The sequence below is a fragment of the Hemitrygon akajei genome, chromosome 18 (assembly GCF_048418815.1).
Source record: "Hemitrygon akajei chromosome 18, sHemAka1.3, whole genome shotgun sequence".
NCBI classification, from domain to species: domain Eukaryota; kingdom Metazoa; phylum Chordata; class Chondrichthyes; order Myliobatiformes; family Dasyatidae; genus Hemitrygon; species Hemitrygon akajei.
This window is the reverse complement of record NC_133141.1, coordinates 72,520,205-72,545,204: the sequence shown is the minus strand read 5'-3', so window position 1 is coordinate 72,545,204 and position 25,000 is coordinate 72,520,205. Positions and strand designations below refer to the sequence as shown.

At 47.8% G+C, this 25,000-nt stretch overlaps 1 protein-coding gene across 1 annotated transcript in view; it reads right to left on the bottom strand.

Moving 5' to 3' along the window:
• Nucleotides 1–21,658, bottom strand: part of LOC140741404 (tubulin polyglutamylase ttll6-like) — a 77,176-nt gene extending 55,518 nt beyond the window's left edge. Inside the window, exons 1-4 of the mRNA XM_073071572.1 lie at nucleotides 21,604–21,658; nucleotides 17,127–17,245; nucleotides 15,621–15,751; nucleotides 1–10 (exon numbers count right to left, since the gene is read on the bottom strand). The exon at nucleotides 1–10 is cut by the window's left edge and continues 147 nt beyond it. Of these exons, the coding sequence (XP_072927673.1) occupies nucleotides 1–10; nucleotides 15,621–15,751; nucleotides 17,127–17,245; nucleotides 21,604–21,658 (315 nt within the window). The remainder of the gene's footprint in view (nucleotides 11–15,620; nucleotides 15,752–17,126; nucleotides 17,246–21,603) is intronic.
• Between the last annotated feature and the right edge of the window lie 3,342 nt (nucleotides 21,659–25,000).

Here is a 25,000-nt window from a genome sequence, read left to right as displayed (position 1 = left end):
ATCAGGATATCTGCAGCGAGAAGCACTCATTAGTACTGAGAGAAGAACCTATACATAAGGTCTTTAAGTTCAGGGTCGAGCTCAAGTTTAATTCTCATCCAGTCGTACACATTTATGCAGCTAAATGAAACAGCATTTCCCTGGGGCCAAAGTTGCAAACCACAAACACACAGACACACACGTAGTACATATAGTTACGATAGGACATACAGTCACCAAAAATGATAGCACAGGCCTGAAGTTTGATGGGGTGCTTGGAATGTTGGCCCGGAGCCATGCTTCCACAGGAACAAGTACGCGGCAGTTCCTCAACTTGCCCCGGTTCAGCAGACGAGGGCAAATCAGCTTGTCTCGTGCTGGGTCCGCCGCAAGCAATCAAGCTTGTATTCCGTGGAGTGGACACCAGAGGGCAGCACCGACGGGAGCAACTAGCCACCCCGGTCCAGCACGCCCACCGCACCCATGTTCCCTTCCACACCGCCTTAGGCGCCTCATCACCTGGCTGGCGGTAACAGGCGGCCCCCACGGCACGAGGGCCCGGTCCGTACAGCAACCGAGGCCACACAGCCCCCTCACCGATGAACCCAACTTGCAGTACGGTAGTTGATATCACCAATGTCCGACGGGGTCTTGCGATCACAAGAAAATTTTCTTTTTTTTTTGTAATTTATTTTTTAATTGAAGTTCATCATCAAACAAACATTTCCATAAGATGTATTTCAGACTTTGAACATATATATCATATAATCATATATATCTCACAAATCTCCACAAAGTATTTATCTGGGGTATACACTTATAGAAAAGAGTGGAAAGAAAAAACAAGCAAAAGGAAAGAACTATGTACAAGTAGGGACTGATCTTTTTTTTTTTACAACAGATTCATTGATTTGTGAGAATAAAATCAGGCCTATGAGGTATTATGTAGTTAAACCATTTTTCCCAGTATGAATCAGATTGTTCCAGTTTATGATTAACAGATGCTGTTATCTTCTCCATTTTGTAAATGTCCATTGTAATTTCCATCCATGTATTTAAAGTTGGGCTCTCCTGTGATAACCATTTCCTAGTAAGAGTCTTTTTACCAGCCACCAACAGTATATTCATTAAATATTTATCTCTTTTCAACCATTCTTGAGGTATATATCCAAAATATATGGTCTTACTCTCCAAGGGTATTTCACATTTAAAGATGTCTTGTAGGACACTGTGTATCCCCCTCCAATAGTTTTTGATAACAGGGCAGTATCAAAAAATATGATAATGATTTGCATTTTGATTTCCACAATTTCTCCAGCAAACAAGGAGGTTACCATCATAATGGGATTTCTGAGAGGGTGTAATAAAATATCTTATCAAGTTTTTCCATCAAAACTCCCTCCATTCTGGGAACTGGTACACTTCCATTGATACCTCCATATTGTTGTCCATTCTTCCTCAGATATAATTATCCCTCCTTCCTTCTCCCATTTTGTTTTAATGTATGAAGTCAAATGTGTTTTAAGATTTGACAACCCCTTATACATGCTTGAAATGATTCTACTACCATTATCTGAATTATATGCTTTTCTAAATAGCTCTATCAAGCATGTATTTGCCTTGGTTACATTTTTAAGCGTCTTATTAACATATTGTCACATCAGTAAATACCGATAAAAATTTTGTTTTTCTAATAAGTGTTTCTCTTTAAGCACTTCAAAACTGAACAGAGTTCCTTCTTTCATTATGTTGCAAAGAACTGTTATTCCTTTAGCTGTCCAGTCCTTAAATCTAGCATCCAATTTATTTGGTGTAAAATCTGAGTCATATGCACACCATTTAAGAATTGCAATATCTCCCTCTAGATTATATTCTTTTATAGTAGTTTTCCATATTTTAAGAGTCAATTTCACCCATGGGTTATCAATAGTATTTATGTACCTTTGCAGGTTGTTATCCGCCAAAATTGCTTGTATGGGGATGGGAAGTACCCGCTCCTCAATGTTTTTCCATTGAGCGTCATATGACGGGTTGCACCAACATATCACAGCTCTCAACTGTGCTGCAAAATAATAATCTCTAAGAGAAGGTAGGCCCCATCCCCCCTTTTCCTTTGCTAATTGCAAAGTTTTGAGACAAAGTCTAGGCATTTTACCCCGCCAATATACCTTGATAACATCTTGTTCCATTCATTGAATTGATTTTGATTAATCTGTTTTGGTAGGGTCTGAAAGAGATATAACAGTCTGGGCAGTATATTCATTTTAATAGACTCAATCCTTGAACTGAGACTGAAAAAAGGAACCAGGTTCCATCTTGCCATATCTTCCTTAATTTTTTTATATAAAGGCTGATAATTACGTTCTGATAATTTTGCCAAATCTTTTGGCATAATGACACCCAAATATTTGAAAGACTCTGTGTGCCATGCCCAGGGGTATCGACTTTTAAATTTTTCTTGGTGGGGCACAGTAATATGAAAGTAATTGAGTTTTATCTATGTTGATCTTGTATCCTGATAATTGACCATATTGTTCAAAGGATTGCATCAATTTAGGTAAAGAGTATGTTGGTTGCCCTAGATAGATCAAAATGTCATCCGCATAACAAGCCAATTTATGCTCTGTCCCTTTAATAGTAATTCCCGATATCTTCATTTTGTCTGATATATTAAGCTAATGGTTCTAGATATAACGTGGAGTAGTGGTGACCATGCACAACCCTGTCTCGTGCCCCTTTCTAGGGTAAGACTATTTGATAAATATCCATTGATTTTAATCCTAGCAGTAGGATTGTCATATTGTGGCTGTATAGTTTTAATAATTGTGTCTTGGAAACCAAATCAATGTAAAACTCTGTAAAGAAAATTCCAATTAACCGAATCAAATGCTTTTTCAGCATCCACACTTATCACTATTGCTTCAATTTTATTTTTTTGTATATGATCCATAATGTGAAGTGTCCTTCGTATGTTGTCTTGTGTCTGGCATTGTCGTATAAAACCTGTCTGATCGTTACGTATCAGTATGGGTAGAAACTCCTCTAATTGTTTGGCCATGATGCAGGTAAATAATCTATAATCTACATTGAGAACAGATATTGGTCTAAATGACCCGCATTCCATTTTATCCTTGCCTTCTTTCGGTATAGCTGAGATTATCGCTTCCTTCCAACTGGGTGGCATTTGTGCCTTTTTTAGAGCCCAGTTCAGTGTGGGTAGTAAAACAGGAATTAACTCATTTTTAAATTCTTTGTACCACTCTGCCGTATACCCATCTGATCCTGGTGACTTGCTTAATTTAAGCCTACTAATTGCAGCTTTTAATTCAACTTCAGTTATGTCAGCAGTCATCGTTCTATTTTGCCCCCATTGCAGTGTCCATAAATGTCAGTGAACAAATCCATTACACAGAAAAGATTTCCCTGTGTACTCCTTCGATATACACACACACACACACACACACACACATATATATATATATATATATATATATATATATATATATTCTCATTTTGGTGGGGAAAAAGGAGTAAGTGACCGAATAAAGAATAACAACTAAGTAATATAAAATCCACATTATAATAAGTATTTCTCGAGATTGGTATATCACCGTGTACTTTTGCGTCCGTTTAGCTTCTCAGCACTTTCAAAGTTAGCCAAACCTTATGGCTCTTCTGAAGGGGGTGAGGACTGTTTTTGGGAAACTCCCGGTCTCTTCCTAATATATATCTCTCGGCCTCCTCCCGTCTCCTGCCTTCTGGATTCTCGCACTATTTCCCAAGCGGAGTGAGATAATTCCTCAGCCAGGCTTTCCCTCGTTTTGGTCACGCTGGCGGGCAACCCTCTGGCCTTCATGTCTGTAGTTGCCTCTTCCACTGTCTGGTACAACCATGTCCCATTGTCATAAAACACTTGAAGTTTAGCAGGGTATGGAGTTTGAAATCTAATCTTATTTTGCTTTAAAACTCGCTTTACTTCAGAGTATTCTTTGTGTTTCTGGAGGACCGCGGGTGGGGGGGATAAACTTGGTTGAAATATATTAATTTATCCTCTAAAACCACTCTCTTCTTACCCCAGGCCCTTCGTAGAATCTCCGCCTTGGTGCTGTACCGAAGGAATTTAATTATAATTGAGCGTGGCTTTCTATCCTGGGTAGGTTTCGGGACGAGCGCGCGGTGGGCTCTTTCGACTTCCGGCTTCATAGCCGAGGGAAGATCTAGCACGTCCCACAGTAACTTTCCGACAAACTCCGTCATAGACGAGCCTTCCACTCCTTCGGGAATATTGTAGATTCTGATATTTTTCCGCCGTGATCTTGCCTCCAGGTCAAGCAGTTTACCTTCTTGGTGATGTAATATTTTATTGTCTTACTCAGTATCCGTTCCACGTTTTGAACGCGGTCTTCCACCTTCTCAATGCGAGTCTCTGCCACCGCTATTTTTTGATTAACGCTGGCGAGCTCTGCCTTAATATCCCGGAGCTGCTGCTTTATTTCTTTCTGGACCTTCATTATCTCTTTCAGGATTTCGAAGACACTCGCCGCTTCGTCTGAACGAGGCCCAGCGTCCGCCTCACTAGCACGCGGTCCGGTCGGAGAGCCGCTTGCTGCACTCCTCTCGGCCGCAGGCTCCGCAGTGTCGCTTTTTTTATTTCCGTTCTTTTTCCCCATTCTTGCCCCTCTTTTCAGTTCAAATATTTTTCTAAAAATATTATATTTGATGGGTTAATGGGGCTTAATACGCGTTTTTCCGGAGGAGCTAGTGACTTAAGCTGCCATTCTCGACGATGATGTCACCGGAACCCCCATGAGGAAAATTTCTAAGATGCTCACTTGCCCCGTTTGTTGGACCAAGTGCACCCACCATCTTATCGGAGCTACGCATGTCTGTGGTGTCTTTCACAAGCAGAGTATCCAATAACACCTCACAGCTGTTGAAGTCCTCCTGACAGACAGTCACCATGGTCGCGGAGGATATGAGGCACTCGGTTCAAGAACACCAAGATCCCATTTGACGCACTGTTCCCAGGCACAAATGGCTTGTAGAGGAGCAGGTTTGACGGGCCGAATGGCCTCGGCCTGCCCCTCTGTCCTACGGTCTCAGGATCACCGCCTCGTCCTGCCGGAGATCCCGAGAGCCATGCCGCCTGTTGCTCAGCTCCTGGTAGGGCTGCACATGAGGGGCGGGGGGGGGGGAGGGCAGGTCAAGGGGGCAGTTCCGGACCGAGTGCGACCCAACCAAGACCTCAGCGCTGGAGTTGCCGGAAGATGGTGACGCATCTCAACCGCGGCGAAGGCGGAGGGAGGCTGCAGCAGTGAAGTGCCCCCCACCCCCCCGTCGTCTTGCGCGCACTGCCACTGGACCCTGACCCCCTGATCTGTCACTGTGGCTTTTGCCATGTATCGACCGCCCCCGCCCCCCGTTAAATGAAGTCGTGCACAGGCGTTCTCCATTAAGGGAATAAACTCTTGGGAGAACATCCTTCTCAACCTGAGCGATCGATCGCTACTGTCTACCGTGGTTTACGTTTCTGTGAACCCTCCGTCCACCAGACTTGCTGATTTCACCGGCGCACAGATCAGTCACAGGTACGTCAGAACAGACAGTGAAACGTGTCATTTGCATTGGCAAAACGAAGGGTGTGCAGGGACAAATATCGACACGCATTCTGGCGAAAATGGGTGGGATTTGACAGGTTAAACTCTCCTTTAAGATCATCTTTAAGCAAACCGGCTTTGGGGCATAAAACGATGATAAACTTCGTGCTAACTCTATGCGCTAATTATACAACCTTATTTTTTCACAGACCACAATTCAGATCAGGTCGGGTTCATTTATTTATCGGAGGTGCACCGAAACATGCAGTAAACTACGCCACTTGCTCAACAGACAACACAATCTAAGTGTGCTGGGGGGCAGCCCACACGTTCCGGTGCCCACGATGTTCAGCAGAGCAACACAAGCAACAGAACACGACAGAACAACAAGCCCATCCCCCCACAATGTGTGTGCTAAATCTCTTTTGCCTCTACATTCCCTGGCTATTCATGAGCCTGTCTTGAAGTCTATCCTGTCTGTTTCCAACACTACACCTGGCAGCCTTGTCCAATGCCCACCACACTCTTCATAAACTTCCCTCGGCCTCCTGCACTCCAGATAAAACCCAACCTTGTCCGACCTTCATAAACTTCCCTCGGCCTCCTGCACTCCAGATAAAACCCAACCTTGTCCGACCTTCATAAACTTCCTTCGGCCTCCTGCACTCCCAATAAAACAACCCAATCTTGTCCAACCTTCATAAACTTCCCTCAGCCTCCAGCACTCCAGATAAAACTCAAACTTGTCCGACATTAATAAACTTCCCTCAGCCTCCAGCACTCCAGATAAAAGCCAAACTTGTCTGACATTAATAAACTTCCCTCAGCCTCCAGCACTCCAGATAAAACTGAAACTTGTCCGACCTTCATAAACTTCCCTCAGCCTCCTGAACTCCAGATAAAACCCAACCTTCTCCGACCTTCATAAACTTCCCTCAGCCTCCTGCACTCCAGATAAAACTCAAACTTGTCCGACCTTCATAAACTTCCCTTGGCCTCCTGCACTCCCAATAAAACAACCCAATCTTGTCCGACATTAATAAACTTCCCTCAGCCTCCCACACTCCAGATAAAACCCAAACTTGTCCGACCTTCATAAACTTCCCTCGGCCTCCAGCACTCCAGATAAAACTCAAACTTGTCCGACCTTCATAAACTTCCCTCGGCCTCCTGCACTCCAGATAAAACTCAAACTTGTCCGACCTTCATAAACTTCCCTCGGCCTCCAGCACTCCAGATAAAACTCAAACGTCCGACCTTCATAAACTTCCCTCGGCCTCCTGCACTCCCAATAAAACAACCCAATCTTGTCCAACCTTCATAAACTTCCCTTGGCCTCCTGCACTCCCAATAAAACAACCCAATCTTGTCCGACCTTCATAAACTTCCCTCAGCCTCCAGCACTCCAGATAAAACCCAAACTTGTCCGACCTTCATAAACTTCCCTCAGCCTCCAGCACTCCAGATAAAACCCAAACTTGTCCAACCTTCATAAACTTCCCTCAGCCTCCTGAACTCCAGATAAAACCCAACCCTGTCCGACCTTCATAAACTTCCCTCAGCCTCCTGCACTCCAGATAAAACCCAATCTTGTCCGACCTTCATAAACTTCCCTCGGCCTCCTGCACTCCAGATAAAACCCAACCTTGTCCGACCTTCATAAACTTCCCTCAGCCTCCTGCACTCCAGATAAAACCCAAACTTGTCTGACATTAATAAACTTCCCTCAGCCTCCTGAACTCCAGATAAAACCCAACCTTGTCCGACCTTCATAAACTTCCCTCAGCCTCCAGCACTCCAGATAAAACCCAAACTTGTCCGACCTTCATAAACTTCCCTCGGCCTCCTGAACTCCAGATAAAACCCAAACTTGTCCGACCTTCATAAACTTCCCTCAGCCTCCTGCACTCCAGATAAAACCCAAACTTGTCCGACCTTCATAAACTTCCCTCAGCCTCCTGAACTCCAGATAAAACCCAAACTTGACCGACCTTCATAAACTTCCCTCAGCCTCCTGAACTCCAGATAAAACCCAAACTTGTCCGACCTTCATAAACTTCCCTCAGCCTCCAGCACTCCAGATAAAACCCAAACTTGTCTGACATTAATAAACTTCCCTCAGCCTCCAGCACTCCAGATAAAACTGAAACTTGTCCGACCTTCATAAACTTCCCTCGGCCTCCTGCACTCCCAATAAAACAACCCAATCTTGTCCGACCTTCATAAACTTCCCTCAGACTCCAGCACTCCAGATAAAACCCAAACTTGTCCGACCTTCATAAACTTCCCTCAGCCTCCAGCACTCCAGATAAAACCCAAACGTCCGACCTTCATAAACTTCCCTCAGCCTCCAGCACTCCAGATAAAACTCAAACTTGTCCGACCTTCATAAACTTCCCTTGGCCTCCTGCACTCCCAATAAAACAACCCAACCTTGTCCGACCTTCATAAACTTCCCTCAGCCTCCAGCACTCCAGATAAAACTCAAACTTGTCCGACCTTCATAAACTTCCCTCAGCCTCCAGCACTCCAGATAAAACTCAAACTTGTCCGACCTTCATAAACTTCCCTCAGCCTCCAGCACTCCAGATAAAACTCAAACTTGTCCGACCTTCATAAACTTCCCTTGGCCTCCTGCACTCCCAATAAAACAACCCAACCTTGTCCGACCTTCATAAACTTCCCTCAGCCTCCAGCACTCCAGATAAAACTCAAACTTGTCCGACCTTCATAAACTTCCCTCAGCCTCCTGCACTCCAGATAAAACAACCCAATCTTGTCCAACATTTATAAACTTCCCTCAGCCTCCTGCACTCCAGATAAAACCCAAACTTGTCCAACCTTCATAAACTTCCCTCGGCCTCCTGTACTCCAGATAAAACCCAACCTTGTCCATCCTTCATAAACTTCCCTCGGCCTCCTGTACTCCAGATAAAACTCAAACTTGTCCGACCTTCATAAACTTCCCTCAGCCTCCAGCACTCCAGATAAAACTCAAACTTGTCCGACCTTCACAAACTTCCCTTGGCCTCCTGCACTCCAGATAAAACCCAACCTTGTCCGACCTTCATAAACTTCCCTCAGCCTCCAGCACTCCAGATAAAACCCAAACTTGTCTGACATTAATAAACTTCCCTCAGCCTCCAGCACTCCAGATAAAACTGAAACTTGTCCGACCTTCATAAACTTCCCTCAGCCTCCTGAACTCCAGATAAAACCCAACCTTGTCCGACCTTCATAAACTTCCCTCAGCCTCCAGCACTCCAGATAAAACTCAAACTTGTCCGACATTAATAAACTTCCCTCAGCCTCCTGCACTCCAGATAAAACTCAAACTTGTCCGACCTTCATAAACTTCCCTTGGCCTCCTGCACTCCCAATAAAACAACCCAATCTTGTCCGACCTTCATAAACTTCCCTCAGCCTCCCACACTCCAGATAAAACCCAAACTTGTCCGACCTTCATAAACTTCCCTCGGCCTCCAGCACTCCAGATAAAACTCAAACGTCCGACCTTCATAAACTTCCCTCGGCCTCCTGCACTCCAGATAAAACAACCCAAACTTGTCCGACCTTCATAAACTTCCCTTGGCCTCCTGCACTCCCAATAAAACAACCCAATCTTGTCCGACCTTCATAAACTTCCCTCAGCCTCCAGCACTCCAGATAAAACCCAAACTTGTCCGACCTTCATAAACTTCCCTCAGCCTCCAGCACTCCAGATAAAACCCAAACGTCCGACCTTCATAAACTTCCCTCAGCCTCCAGCACTCCAGATAAAACTCAAACTTGTCCGACCTTCATAAACTTCCCTTGGCCTCCTGCACTCCCAATAAAACAACCCAACCTTGTCCGACCTTCATAAACTTCCCTCAGCCTCCAGCACTCCAGATAAAACTCAAACTTGTCCGACCTTCATAAACTTCCCTCAGCCTCCAGCACTCCAGATAAAACTCAAACTTGTCCGACCTTCATAAACTTCCCTCAGCCTCCAGCACTCCAGATAAAACTCAAACTTGTCCGACCTTCATAAACTTCCCTCGGCCTCCAGCACTCCAGATAAAACTCAAACTTGTCCGACCTTCATAAACTTCCCTCAGCCTCCAGCACTCCAGATAAAACTCAAACTTGTCCGACCTTCATAAACTTCCCTCAGCCTCCTGCACTCCAGATAAAACAACCCAATCTTGTCCAACATTTATAAACTTCCCTCAGCCTCCTGCACTCCAGATAAAACCCAAACTTGTCCAACCTTCATAAACTTCCCTCGGCCTCCTGTACTCCAGATAAAACTCAAACTTGTCCGACCTTCATAAACTTCCCTCAGCCTCCTGCACTCCAGATAAAACAACCCAATCTTGTCCAACATTTATAAACTTCCCTCAGCCTCCTGCACTCCAGATAAAACCCAAACTTGTCCAACCTTCATAAACTTCCCTCGGCCTCCTGTACTCCAGATAAAACTCAAACTTGTCCGACCTTCATAAACTTCCCTCAGCCTCCTGAACTCCAGATAAAACCCAAACTTGTCCAACCTTCATAAACTTCCCTCAGCCTCCTGCACTCCAGATAAAACCCAAACTTGTCCAACCTTCATAAACTTCCCTCGGCCTCCTGTACTCCAGATAAAACTCAAACTTGTCCGACCTTCATAAACTTCCCTCAGCCTCCAGCACTCCAGATAAAACTCAAACTTGTCCGACCTTCATAAACTTCCCTCAGCCTCCTGCACTCCAGATAAAACTCAAACTTGTCCGACCTTCATAAACTTCCCTCAGCCTCCTGCACTCCAGATAAAACAACCCAATCTTGTCCAACATTTATAAACTTCCCTCAGCCTCCTGCACTCCAGATAAAACCCAACCTTGTCCGACCTTCATAAACTTCCCTCAGCCTCCTGCACTCCAGATAAAACCCAACCTTGTCCGACCTTCATAAACTTCCCTCAGCCTCCTGCACTCCAGATAAAACCCAAACTTGTCCGACCTTCATAAACTTCCCTCAGCCTCCAGCACTCCAGATAAAACCCAAACGTCCGACCTTCATAAACTTCCCTCAGCCTCCTGAACTCCAGATAAAACCCAAACTTGTCCGACCTTCATAAACTTCCCTCAGCCTCCTGCACTCCAGATAAAACCCAACCTTGTCCGACCTTCATAAACTTCCCTCAGCCTCCTGCACTCCAGATAAAACTCAAACTTGTCCGACCTTCATAAACTTCCCTTGGCCTCCTGCACTCCCAATAAAACAACCCAACCTTGTCCGACCTTCATAAACTTCCCTCAGCCTCCAGCACTCCAGATAAAACTCAAACTTGTCCGACCTTCATAAACTGCCCTCAGCCTCCAGCACTCCAGATAAAACTCAAACTTGTCCGACCTTCATAAACTTCCCTCAGCCTCCAGCACTCCAGATAAAACTCAAACTTGTCCGACCTTCATAAACTTCCCTTGGCCTCCTGCACTCCAGATAAAACAACCCAATCTTGTCCAACCTTCATAAACTTCCCTCAGCCTCCTGCACTCCAGATAAAACCCAACCTTGTCCGACCTTCATAAACTTCCCTTGGCCTCCTGCACTCCCAATAAAACAACCCAACCTTGTCCGACCTTCATAAACTTCCCTCAGCCTCCTGTACTCCAGATAAAACTCAAACTTGTCCGACCTTCATAAACTTCCCTCAGCCTCCTGCACTCCAGATAAAACAACCCAATCTTGTCCAACATTTATAAACTTCCCTCAGCCTCCTGCACTCCAGATAAAACCCAAACTTGTCCAACCTTCATAAACTTCCCTCGGCCTCCTGTACTCCAGATAAAACCCAACCTTGTCCATCCTTCATAAACTTCCCTCAGCCTCCAGCACTCCAGATAAAACTCAAACTTGTCCGACCTTCACAAACTTCCCTTGGCCTCCTGCACTCCAGATAAAACCCAACCTTGTCCGACCTTCATAAACTTCCCTCAGCCTCCAGCACTCCAGATAAAACTCAAACTTGTCCGACCTTCATAAACTTCCCTCAGCCTCCAGCACTCCAGATAAAACTCAAACTTGTCCGACCTTCATAAACTTCCCTCAGCCTCCTGCACTCCAGATAAAACTCAAACTTGTCCGACCTTCATAAACTTCCCTCAGCCTCCTGCACTCCAGATAAAACAACCCAATCTTGTCCAACATTTATAAACTTCCCTCAGCCTCCTGCACTCCAGATAAAACCCAACCTTGTCCGACCTTCATAAACTTCCCTCAGCCTCCTGCACTCCAGATAAAACCCAACCTTGTCCGACCTTCATAAACTTCCCTCAGCCTCCAGCACTCCAGATAAAACTCAAACTTGTCCGACCTTCATAAACTTCCCTCAGCCTCCAGCACTCCAGATAAAACTCAACCTTGTCCGACCTTCATAAACTTCCCTCAGCCTCCAGCACTCCAGATAAAACTCAAACTTGTCCGACCTTCATAAACTTCCCTCAGCCTCCTGCACTCCAGATAAAACAACCCAATCTTGTCCAACATTTATAAACTTCCCTCAGCCTCCTGCACTCCAGATAAAACAACCCAATCTTGTCCAACATTTATAAACTTCCCTCAGCCTCCTGCACTCCAGATAAAACCCAACCTTGTCCATCCTTCATAAACTTCCCTCGGCCTCCTGTACTCCAGATAAAACCCAACCTTGTCCATCCTTCATAAACTTCCCTCGGCCTCCTGTACTCCAGATAAAACTCAAACTTGTCCGACCTTCATAAACTTCCCTCAGCCTCCTGTACTCCAGATAAAACCCAACCTTGTCCCACCTTCATAAACTTCCCTCAGCCTCCTGCACTCCAGATAAAACTCAAACTTGTCCGACCTTCATAAACTTCCCTTGGCCTCCTGCACTCCCAATAAAACAACCCAACCTTGTCCGACCTTCATAAACTTCCCTCAGCCTCCTGCACTCCAGATAAACCCAACCTTGTCCGACCTTCATAAACTTCCCTCAGCCTCCAGCACTCCAGATAAAACTCAAACTTGTCCGACCTTCATAAACTTCCCTCAGCCTCCTGCACTCCAGATAAAACAACCCAATCTTGTCCAACATTTATAAACTTCCCTCAGCCTCCTGCACTCCAGATAAAACCCAAACTTGTCCAACCTTCATAAACTTCCCTCAGCCTCCTGCACTCCAGATAAAACAACCCAATCTTGTCCAACATTTATAAACTTCCCTCAGCCTCCTGCACTCCAGATAAAACCCAAACTTGTCCAACCTTCATAAACTTCCCTTGGCCTCCTGCACTCCAGATAAAACTCAAACTTGTCCGACCTTCACAAACTTCCCTTGGCCTCCTGCACTCCCAATAAAACAACCCAACCTTGTCTGACCTTCATAAACTTCCCTCAGCCTCCAGCACTCCAGATAAAACCCAAACTTGTCCGACATTAATAAACTTCCCTCGGCCTCCTGCACTCCAGATAAAACCCAAACTTGTCCGACCTTCATAAACTTCCCTCAGCCTCCTGCACTCCAGATAAAACCCAAACTTGTCCAACCTTCATAAACTTCCCTCGGCCTCCTGTACTCCAGATAAAACCCAACCTTGTCCATCCTTCATAAACTTCCCTCGGCCTCCTGCACTCCAGATAAAACTCAAACTTGTCCGACCTTCACAAACTTCCCTTGGCCTCCTGCACTCCCAATAAAACAACCCAATCTTGTCCGACCTTCATAAACTTCCCTCGGCCTCCAGCACTCCAGATAAAACCCAACCTTGTCCGTCCTTCATAAACTTCCCTCAGCCTCCTGCACTCCCAATAAAACAACCCAATCTTGTCCAACGTTTATAAACTTCCCTCGGCCTCCTGCACTCCCCAGAAAAAATCACAATCCTGTCCAACCTCAATGTCGGGACAAAAGGGATTTTTACTCTCTCAGTTAGGCAGCATTCTGGCTCGGCCTCAGAATAGAGAGACGTCTGTTTTCAACGGATATGAGAAGGAATTTCTTTAGCTAGTCTCGCTGTGATTCCCATTCTGTGGTCCATCGCTCTCTTGGCATAAAATGTGTAGGTAACTGCTGAGCTGCCGAGTGGTGAATCAGTGGTGTTCATTGCCACAGACAGCTGTGGCGGCCAAGCCCGTGTCTTATGGTCTAGTTACCCTTCCTCAAAGTCCAACCAGATGTCCCCACCCCTGTGTAAAAAGTCCCTGGACCACTTTCTCCTCTATAGGAGAATCGTGGGAGAGTTCAAGGCCTCAGAGTAGAAGGACGTCCCCTTAGAACAGAGATGAGGAGGAATCTCTTAGGCCAGAAGGTGGTGAACATGTGGAATTCAAGCAGGTGAGGGATGCGGTCATTATAACAATCACGTGGGTACTGCTGCCTTCCAGCGAGGATGGGAGATTGATCAGCCATATCTTATACACTGCATCCACATCACTGGAGAGCTGTATGATACAGACGTGAGAGGAGAGGGGTGGTGGCAGTGGCAGGGAGACAGTAGGAAAGAGGACTCAGAGGGGGGAGTGGAGGTATTGGGAGGAGTATTGGGAGAGGGCAGTGGGAGGGGGGAGTGGGGGTGAGTGGGAAGAGGATGCAATGGAGGGAGTGACAGGGAGAGTGGGAGGGGCAGAGGGTGGGGGCAGTGGGAGGAGAGACTGGGAGTGGTCAGTTAACATCTCCTTCCATCAGGTGTTAACTTCATTGACCCTTGCAACTTGGGTGTATGTTCAACGAAGATTGCTAAGATGAGAAATGTTGAGGTTTTTTTAAAAAAACTTATCTCATCTTTGGGCCAATGTGCATTAATGGAAGAGCTTGTAGAAAGTCTACGCCAGGCAAAGTCCTCCCCACCAATGAGCACACTTAACTGCCACGAGGAAACAGCGTCCAACATCAAGGGGCCCCAACATCCACGCCCATGCTTGCTTCTCGCCACTACCATTGGACAAAGAGGTCCAAGGAGCCTGGGGTCCACACCATCAGGTTGAGGAACAGTAATTACCCCTCAACCATCAGCAAGGATACCTTCGCTCACCTCCACCCTGAACTCATTCTACAGCCGATGGACTCATTTTCAAGGACTCTGCAACCTGGTATTATTTGTTTCTCTGCACAATCCGTCTTCCTTTGCTCATTGTTTGTCGGTCTTTGTTCTACTGTACTTGCAAGAAAACAAATTTCAAGGTCATATCATGTATGTACCTCGATAATAAATTTACTTTGAACTTTAACCTTTGATGTAATAGAGATGGGAAAGTGGTGCTGCTGAGTGTCATTGACACAGTTCAAAGTTCAAAGTACATTTATTATCAAAGTAGCAATAAGACATCCAACCTTGAGAATCGTCTCCTTACACACAGCCACAGAACAAAGAAATCTAAAAGAACCCATTTTAAAAAAATGAAGACTGCCAGACACCCAATGGACAGAGACAAAATTAAATCGTGCCAACAGTGAAAAGAAGCAAGTAATTTTCAGAACTGAAGTTCACAGAAGTGATTTCACTGACACGAAGCCCGTTGTCGCTGCAGCCAGGCCAGGAGCCTGTTCATTGCAGGCCACGGCCTCAGTAAACCCTGCCGAGCTGCGAGCTGAATACCAGCCCATTCTTTGCCTCCTGACCTCTCCGATCTAGCCCGGCATCCGAATCTCAGGTCGTTCTTCGCTCTCAGGACCCGGGCTCTGCCGGTTCGATACGCTCTCGGCTCTGTGCCTGAGACCACATATGTTTTGATGTACTGTACATGTGACAAGTAAGGCTATTCTTTAATTTTTGAATAATTTACACAATCCATAGATGCTGGTTCAGAACGTTGTCACTTGCTTCCACGGTTTGAATGATTTCTGTTTTTTTCCCCTCTCTCCACACATCGGGTGTTGGCCCTTATTTTTAATTGGGTTCTTTTGGATTTCTTGCTTTGCGACTGCTGACAAAGCAAGATAGATCTCAGGGTTGTATAATTTACACATTCCTTGATAATAAATGTACTTCGAAACTTGGAAACACGCACACACATGAACAGAGCCACACTCCATTTCGAGGTGTTCTTTAAACTTACTCGGATGGCAGACACCAGGTTTTAGGGAAGATGTTGTAATCTTCTGGGTACTGCCTTAGCATTTGATTTAAGTTCCTGGCCAGCAAATCCTTCCGACAGATTTCGTTCATCCCAGGAAAGCGATTGATTTTCTGTGTGAGGAAAAGAATTATCAATCCGTGCAGACAGTAATGCCAATATGACGTGGCATACGTTCAGCGACCGTTTTACTAATTGCTCCCGCTCCTTTATATAAAATATCTCATCAGCCAACCATGTGGCAGAAACTCACTGCAAAAAAGCATGCAGACATGGTCAATAAGATCAGTCATTGTTCAGACCAAACATCAGAATAGAGGGGGAAGAATTTGTGACCACGGTGACTTTGACCGTGGAATGACTGCCGGTGCCGGGCGGGGTGGTTTGAAACTGCCGACCTCCTGTGATGTTCATGCACGTACCAAGATACAGTGAAAAGCTTGTCTTGCCTACTGTCCACACAGATCAGTACCCTGAGGCAGAGCAGGGTAAAATAATCAAAGTAGAGTATAAAGCAGCGCAGGTAAATGCCAAGTGCAAGGCCATAATGAGGCAGAGTACTGTGAAAAAGCCTCAGGAGCACTTCTACACAGCGAGGGAGCACAGTACTGTGGTGATTCTGTGTACCCCACTGTACCTCTGCCACAAAAAAAACTAATTTCATGACATGTGTGAGTGATGATAAACCCGATTCTGATTGTGGACTGAGAGTGGGAAGGGGGGCAGGGAGAGGAGAATCACGGTTGGGAAAAGGGGAAGGGAGAGGGGAGGGAGAGGCATTCCGTAAATGATCAATAAACCAATTTTTGGAATCAAGTGACCTTGCCCGGTGTCTCAGGGCTGGGTGCGCATCTGTCCCAACCCCCCCAACACCCCCTGGCACTCCTTTTCTGCCACCTGTTCCCTGTTCCACACCCCTCCAGCAGCGCTCCGCCCTCGCCACTCCCAACATCTTTTGTTCCTTCCAGATTCACAAACTCGCTCTCCGCTCCGCGATGACCGGTGCAGTACTGTGTGCAAAAGTCTTGGGCACCGTAGCTATATAATCATCATAACCATTCTGTTGTTATGACGAGGGCAATCACGGTCTCCTGACCGCGACTGACAGAAGTGGTTGGCCATCGCCTTCTTCTGGGGCAGTGTCTTTACAAGACGGGTGACCCCCAGCCACTATCAACACTCTTCAGAGATTGTCTGCCTGGCGTCAGTGGTCACATCACCAGGACTTGTGATCTGCACCGGCTGCTCGTACGACCGTCCACCACCTGCCCCCATAGCTTCACCTGACCCTGATCGGGGGCTAAGCAGGTGCTACACCCTTGCCCAAGGGTGACCCGCGGGCTAGCGGAGGGAAGGAGCGCCTTGCAACGAGAGCATCGACATAATGCAGTTTAAAAGCTGTGTGGGGTTTCACACTGGTGCAGGTTCTGGGGGGTGGGTGGGGGGCGGAATGGGAGCTTCTCATTGGTTCTTCCGTGGGTCGATTACCTGGTAGCTCTTTAATTCAATGGCTTTTTCCACTGTCACAGAAGAGTCGGTCCATAACAGCGTCCATTCCTCATCATCGCTGACCTCCTTCAACCCAAGGAGTGCGGCCGCACGGCGAACTGTGAAAGAAACAATGCCGGCTCAGTCCGAGGAGACCGATAGATTACCGCTGTCGCAGGAGGAGAGGGAAGGTGGGGGGAGGGGGGGCTGGAGAATGGAGAAACACCGGAGCAACAAGTGCAGGAATGGGGAGGGTCTTCACAAACACGAGAGGCTGGAAACCCAGAACAACACATGCAAAATGTCGGAGGAACACAGCAGCAGGTCAGGCAGCATCTCTGGTATTGAGTGTTTCGAGCCGAGAACCCTTTTCAATCCTCCAGGTGAATCCGAGAGATTCTTACTCCCCAGACACAATTTTTGGGATCTCCTGCAAACTGCAGACTCACATTTCAAGGACATTTTACAACTCGAGTTCCCTGCAGTTTTTTCATTTATACGACTTGCATTCTTTTGCACGTTGGTTGTTCGGCAATCTTTGTTTACACGGAGTTTTTATTGTAAATTCCATTGGAGAAAGCACGGCAGCACCTCTACTTCCTTGAGAGCCTGCGGAGATTCAGCGTGACTTCTAAAACTTTGGCAAACTTCTATCGATGTGTGGTGGAGAGTACATCGACAGGCCACACCACGGCCTGGTAGGGAAACACCCATGCCCTTGAACGGAAAATCCTACAAAAAGTGGTGGATACTGCTCAGTCCATTACAGGTAAAGCCCTCCCTACCACTGAGCACATCTACATGAAACACTGTCACAGGAAAGCAGCATCCATCATCAGAGACTCCCACCCTCATTGATGCCATCAGGAAGGAGGTACAGGAGCCTCAGGACCCACACCACCAGGTTCAGGAACAGTTATCACCCCTCAACCATCAGGAAGGAGGTAGAGGAGCCTCAGGTCCCACACCACCAGCTTCAGTAACAGTTATCACCCCTCAACCATCAGGAAGGAGGTACAGGAGCCTTAGGTCCCACACCACCAGGTTTGGGAACAGTTATTACCCCTCAACCATCAGGAAGGAGGTACAGGAGCCTCAAGTCGCACACCACCAGGTTCAGGAACAGTTATTACCCCTCAACCATCAGGAAAAAGGTACAGGAGCCTCAGGACCCACACCACCAGGTTCAGGAACAGTTATTACCCCCAACCATCAGGAAGGAGGTACAGGAGCCTCAAGTCACACACCACCAGATTCAGGCACAGTTATCACCCCTCAACCATCAGGAAGGAGGTAGAGGAGCCTCAGGTCCCACACCACCAGGTTCAGGAACAGTTATTACCCCTCAACCATCAGGAAGGAGGTAGAGGAGCCTCAGGTCCCACACCACCAGGTTCAGGAACAGTTATTACCCCTCAACCATCAGGAAGGAGGTACAGGAGCCTCAGGACCCACAACACCAGGTTCAGGAACAGTTATTACCCCTCAGCCATCAGGAAGGAGGCACAGGAGCCTCAGGACCCCCACCATCAGGTTCAGGAACAGTTATTACCCCTCAACCATCAGGGAGAAGGTACAGGCTCTTGAACCAAAGGGATTAACTTCACTCAACTTCACTTGCTCCATCATTGAAGTGTTCCCACAACTTATGGACTCACTTTCAAGGACTCTTCATCTCATGTTCTCGGTATTATTTAATTCTTTTCGTATTTGCACTCTGGCTGAACACCCAAGTTGTTGTGGTCTTTCATTGACTGGTTATTATTCCACAGATTTATTGAAAATGAATCTCAGGGTTGTATATGGAAACACATATGTATCTTGATAATAAATTTTACTTTGACTTTGTCCACCCCATGACAATAATAATTGATTAACTACAGTCCCTATTGCTGTAATCACCTACTTAATGTGAACATTTTAAATACAGTCAGGCGGATTTACAGAATCACGTGATTACAATGGTAGCACGTCCCCAACTAGCTGAACCCTTTCTGCTATAACGTTGACGCATGGCCCCCGTAATATACAACTAAACGGAGGTTCAAGTGCTGAAGCAGATCTGTCCTGAACTGGGCTTTAAGAGGCAGGGATATATCTTTCACAAAGTGCCGATACTGACCCGATGCCTTCTCCCTATGCAGTCTCAGCTGGGCAGAGTGAGAACGTCCCGCACACAATGGTCGGTTTCACTAATCACACAGTATTGGTGAGTCTCGGCCTGAAGCTTACTCTGCCTTCTTCAGTGAAAGTCCTCCGTCCCTGACGATGTTCAGAGCTCCCTGCATCACGTCGATGGCTTCCTCTCAGTTCCTGTCAGCCATGCAGCCCTGGGCCGAGACTCAGGGATACCGTCAGCACTCAGACGCAGAAGGAATCTGTTTCCGTAACGATTCTGAGCTGAACCCCCGAATCCGGAGGTCTGCTGGACCACTCTTAGTCTGACCTCTGCCCTTTGACCTGTTTGGCGTGGGCGACCCCACCAAGAGCCAAAGCACAAAGCCGCGACCCCAGCCAGCAGGGCTCTCTGGGTCATTGGGGCACGCAAGCCTCCAAACCACAACAAGGCTGTGGTCAGCCTGTAACGCTGGCTCTTTATTCACCTCTCTAATCTCCTGAGTTACTCCATTTTGCATGTGTTACTCTGGATTTCCAGCGTTTGTCAGTTGCAAATTAAGCTGCTTCATCATTATCTGCCGTGTTGTTCTGACATCATCATTATGCACCATGTCATGTGATGTGAGCGATCACGGTCTTTCCATGACCATGATTGTTTTTGGCAAATTTTATCTACAGAAGTGGTTTGCCATCGTCTTCTTCTGGGGCAGTGACTTTACAAGACGGGTGACCCCCCCCCCCCAGGGTATTATCAATCCTCTTCCGAGATTGTCTGCCTGGTGTCCACCTATCCTCTTCCACCTATCACCTTCCAGCTTCTTACTTCACCCCCATTTCCCCACCCACCTGGCTCCACATATAATCTTCCAGCCTGCCCTCCTTCCCTTCTCCCCACCTTTTTTATTCGGGCTTCTTCCCACTTCCCTTCCAGTCCTGGAAACGTCAACTGCTTATTCATTTCCATAGATGCTCAGTGACTTGCTGAGTTCCTCCAGTATTTTGTGAGTAGAATTCCACTTGTCTTTGCCATCATCTACATTACTCGCAGCTAACTTTCTGTGACCTCCCTCTGCTCTCCCTGTACAGTAACATTCTGTGATCTCCATCTCCCTCCCCCTCCCTCTCCTCTCCCCCCTTCTCCCCCCCCCCCCCCCCCCCGTCTCTCTCATTTTTCTTTACTCCACCTTTCACCATTATAATGGTCTTTGGCACTGTGGGCAGTGCAAAACCTCTTCTGGGGCAGTGTCTTTACAAGACGGGTGACCCCAGCCATTATCAGCTCAGCTCATTCTCGTCTAGGGGGAACAGCGTTCGGCCCCGCCAAACTGGGTAACCAACTGGTGTGGATGCTGTGTGATGTCCCCGCCTCGCCCAAAAACAGACAGTACACCATATGCGATTAAATGATTGCAATTTATAAAGGTTGCTATAACTAAGTGATTAATAACGATACAGTACATATGAAGGAAAAGAAAATAGAGAAAAGGCTCCAAACTTATCAAAGTCCAAACCACTTCGTGCACAACCGTTGGAGCTCAATTACTGAAGTCTTCTGGCCACCATTCGACCCCCTCCGAACTCCTCGACTCGCAGCTCAGGACCACCCGAAGTGGTCAACCAAGCACATCTATCTTCGTCTCCTCTCCTCGGGGTACCTCCTGGCCTCAGACCCCCCCCTTGGGGTCCGTTCCTTGCCCAGTTTACAACATCACGTCCTCTCTCTCTCACCCCCTCGCATCCATCTCCCCAAAAGCCCGCCAACAATAGCTTACAGACTCAGAAGAAAGAACAACATTAATCCCAATTGGTTTACAAAGGAATACAATTCTCGTTATCAGTAAATTTTAACCCAAACAAGCTTCCAGCACTCTCTCGCAACAAAGAAGCATTCCTACTTTTAACAAAACAAAGGAGCCATTTTGATTAACATACACAGTAACAAAGAAAAAGAAGAAACCCCCCCCCCCCTTTATAATGCCATCAGGTTGGAGGCTACCTAGCCGGTATATAAGGTGTTGTTCCTCCAACCTGAGTGTGGCTTCATCTTGACAGTAGAGGAGGCCATGGATAGACATATCAGAATGGGAATGGGATGTGGAATTAAAATGTGTGGCCACTAGGAGATCCTGTTTTCTCTGGCGGACAGAGCGTAGGTGTTCAAACGTCGACAGTGCTTCTCCCTATAGATGCTACCTGGCCTGCTGTGTTCCACCAGCATTTTGTGTGTGTTGTTTGAATTTCCAGCATCTGCAGGTTTCCTCGTGTTTGCTTTTCAGATTAGGGAGGTGCTGTATTAGTCTGGCGAACTGACCTCTACCTGGCTGAAGCCCAGCGCCACCTCTCAGACACCTCCTCTTACTTGCCCCTCGAACAGGACCCCGCTGAGAAACACCAGGCGTTGTCTCCCACACCATCACCAACCATATTGACTCTAGGGACCTCCCATCCACCACCACCGACCTCACAGTTCCCTCAACCTGCACCTCCCGTTTCTACCTCCTACCCAAGATCCACAAACCTGCCTGTCCAGGTAGACCCATTGGTTCAGCCTGTTGCTGCCCCACTGAACTCATATCGGCATACACCTCGACTCCGTTTCATCCTCCCTGCTTCAGTCCCTTCCTACCTACATCCGCGTCACCTCACAAGTTCAATGACTTCAAGCTCCCTAGCCCTGGTCGTCTCATTTTCACTATGGATGTCCGGTCCCTACACACCTCCATCCCCTCAGCCTTGAAGCCCTCCGCTTCTTCCTGGACACCAGACCCAACCTGTTCCTCTCCACCACCCCTCTCCTCCGTCCGGCCGAACTGTTCCTCACCCTCAACAAATCCTCCTTTGGCTCCTCCCACTTCCTTCAAACTAGAAGGTGTAGCCACGAGCACTGGCATAGGTCCCAGCTATACCCGCCGTTTCATCGGCTACATTCCAAGCCTACACTGGTATCACTCCCCGAATTCTCCTACGCTACATCGACGACTACATAGGAGCTGCTTCCTGCACCCACGCCAGGCTCGTTGACTTCATCGACTTTGTCTTCAACTTCCACCCTGCCCTCAAATTTACCTCTCGGTCTCTCTGTCTAGATCTCCGGAGACAGCTTATCTACTGATATATTTTATAAACCCACTGACTCTCACAGCTACCTGGACGATATTCTTCCCACCATTACTTGTAAAAATGCCATCCCCCTCTCTCGGTTCCTCCGTCTCCGCCGCATCTGCTCTCGGGATGAGGCTTTTCATTCCAGAACGAAGACGATATCCTCCTCCTTCAAAGAAAGGGGCTTCCCTTCCTCCACCATCAACGCTGCCCTCAGACGCATCCCTTCCATTTCACGCACGTCTGCTCTTACCCCATCCTCATGCCACCCCTCCAGGGAGAGAGTTCCTCTTGTCCTCACCTACCACCCCATGAGCCTCCACATCCAGCACATAATTCTCTGTAACTTCCACCATCTCCAGCGGGATCCCTCCACCAAGCACATCGTTCCCTCCCTCCACTTTCCACAGGGATCGCTCCCTACATGACTCCCTTGTCCATTTGTCCCTCCCCACCGATCTCCCTCCTGGCACTTACCCTTGCAAGCGGAACAAGTGCCACACTTGCCCCTCCACCTCCTCCCTCACTACCATTCAGGGCCCAGGCAGTCACCTGTGAGTCTGTTGGGGTCGACCATCTGGTGCTCCAGATGTGGCCTCCTGTACATCGGTGAGACCCGATGTGGTTTGGGTGACTGTGACCTCCTGTACATCGGTGAGACCCGATGTAGTTTGGGAAACTGTGACCTCCTGTACATCGGTGAGACCCGATGTAGTTTGGGAAGCTGTGACCTCCTGTACATCGGTGAGACCCGATGTGGTTTGGGAAACTGTGACCTCCTGTACATCGGTGAGACCCGATGTAGTTTGGGAAACTGTGACCTCCTGTACATCGGTGAGACCCGATGTGGTTTGGGTGACTGTGACCTCCTGTACATCGGTGAGACCCGATGTGGTTTGGGAAACTGTGACCTCCTGTACATCGGTGAGACCCGATGTAGTTTGGGAAGCTGTGACCTCCTGTACATCGGTGAGACCCGATGTGGTTTGGGAAGCTGTGGCCTCCTGTACATCGGTGAGACCCGATGTGGTTTCGGTGACTGTGACCTCCTGTACATCGGTGAGACCCGATGTAGTTTGGGAAGCTGTGACCTCCTGTACATCGGTGAGACCCGATGTGGTTTGGGAAGCTGTGGCCTCCTGTACATCGGTGAGACCCGATGTGGTTTGGGTGACTGTGACCTCCTGTACATCGGTGAGACCCGATGTAGTTTGGGAAGCTGTGACCTCCTGTACATCGGTGAGACCCAATGTGGTTTGGGAAGCTGTGGCCTCCTGTACATCGGTGAGACCCGATGTGGTTTGGGAAGCTGTGACCTCCTGTACATCGGTGAGACCCGATGTGGTTTGGGAAGCTGTGACCTCCTGTACATCGGTGAGACCCGATGTGGTTTGGGAGACTGTGACCTCCTGTACATCGGTGAGACCCGATGTGATTTGGGAAACTGTGACCTCCTGTACATCGGTGAGACCCGATGTGGTTTGGGTGACTGTGACCTCCTGTACATCGGTGAGACCCGATGTGGTTTGGGAAGCTGTGACCTCCTGTACATCGGTGAGACCCGATGTGGTTTGGGAGGCTGTGGCCTCCTGTACATCGGTGAGACCCGATGTGGTTTGGGAAGCTGTGACCTCCTGTACATCGGTGAGACCCGATGTGGTTTGGGTGACTGTGACCTCCTGTACATCGGTGAGACCCGATGTGGTTTGGGAAGCTGTGGCCTCCTGTACATCGGTGAGACCCGATGTGGTTTGGGAAGCTGTGACCTCCTGTACATCGGTGAGACCCGATGTGGTTTGGGTGACTGTGGCCTCCTGTACATTGGTGAGACCCGATGTGGTTTGGGAAGCTGTGGCCTCCTGTACATCGGTGAGACCCGATGTGGTTTGGGAAGCTGTGACCTCCTGTACATCGGTGAGACCCGATGTGGTTTGGTTGACTGTGACCTCCTGTACATCGGTGAGACCCGATGTGGTTTGGGTGACTGTGACCTCCTGTACATCGGTGAGACCCGATGTGGTTTGGGAAACTGTGACCTCCTGTACATCGGTGAGACCCGATGTGGTTTGGGTGACTGTGACCTCCTGTACATCGGTGAGACCCGATGTGGTTTGGGTGACTGTGGCCTCCTGTACATCGGTGAGACCCGATGTGGTTTGGGTGACTGTGGCCTCCTGTACATCGGTGAGACCCGATGTGGTTTGGGAGACTGTGACCTCCTGTACATCGGTGAGACCCGATGTGGTTTGGGTGACTGTGACCTCCTGTGCATCGGTGAGACCCGATGTGGTTTGGGAAGCTGTGACCTCCTGTACATCGGTGAGACCCGATGTGGTTTGGGTGACTGTGGCCTCCTGTACATCGGTGAGACCCGATGTGGTTTGGGAAACTGTGACCTCCTGTACATCGGTGAGACCCGATGTGGTTTGGGTGACTGTGATCTCCTGTGCATCGGTGAGACCCGATGTGGTTTGGGAAGCTGTGACCTCCTGTACATCGGTGAGACCCGATGTGGTTTGGGAAGCTGTGGCCTCCTGTACATCGGTGAGACCCAATGTGGTTTGGGAAGATGTGGCCTCCTGTACATCAGTGAGACCCGATGTGGTTTGGGAAGCTGTGACCTCCTGTACATCGGTGAGACCCGATGTGGTTTG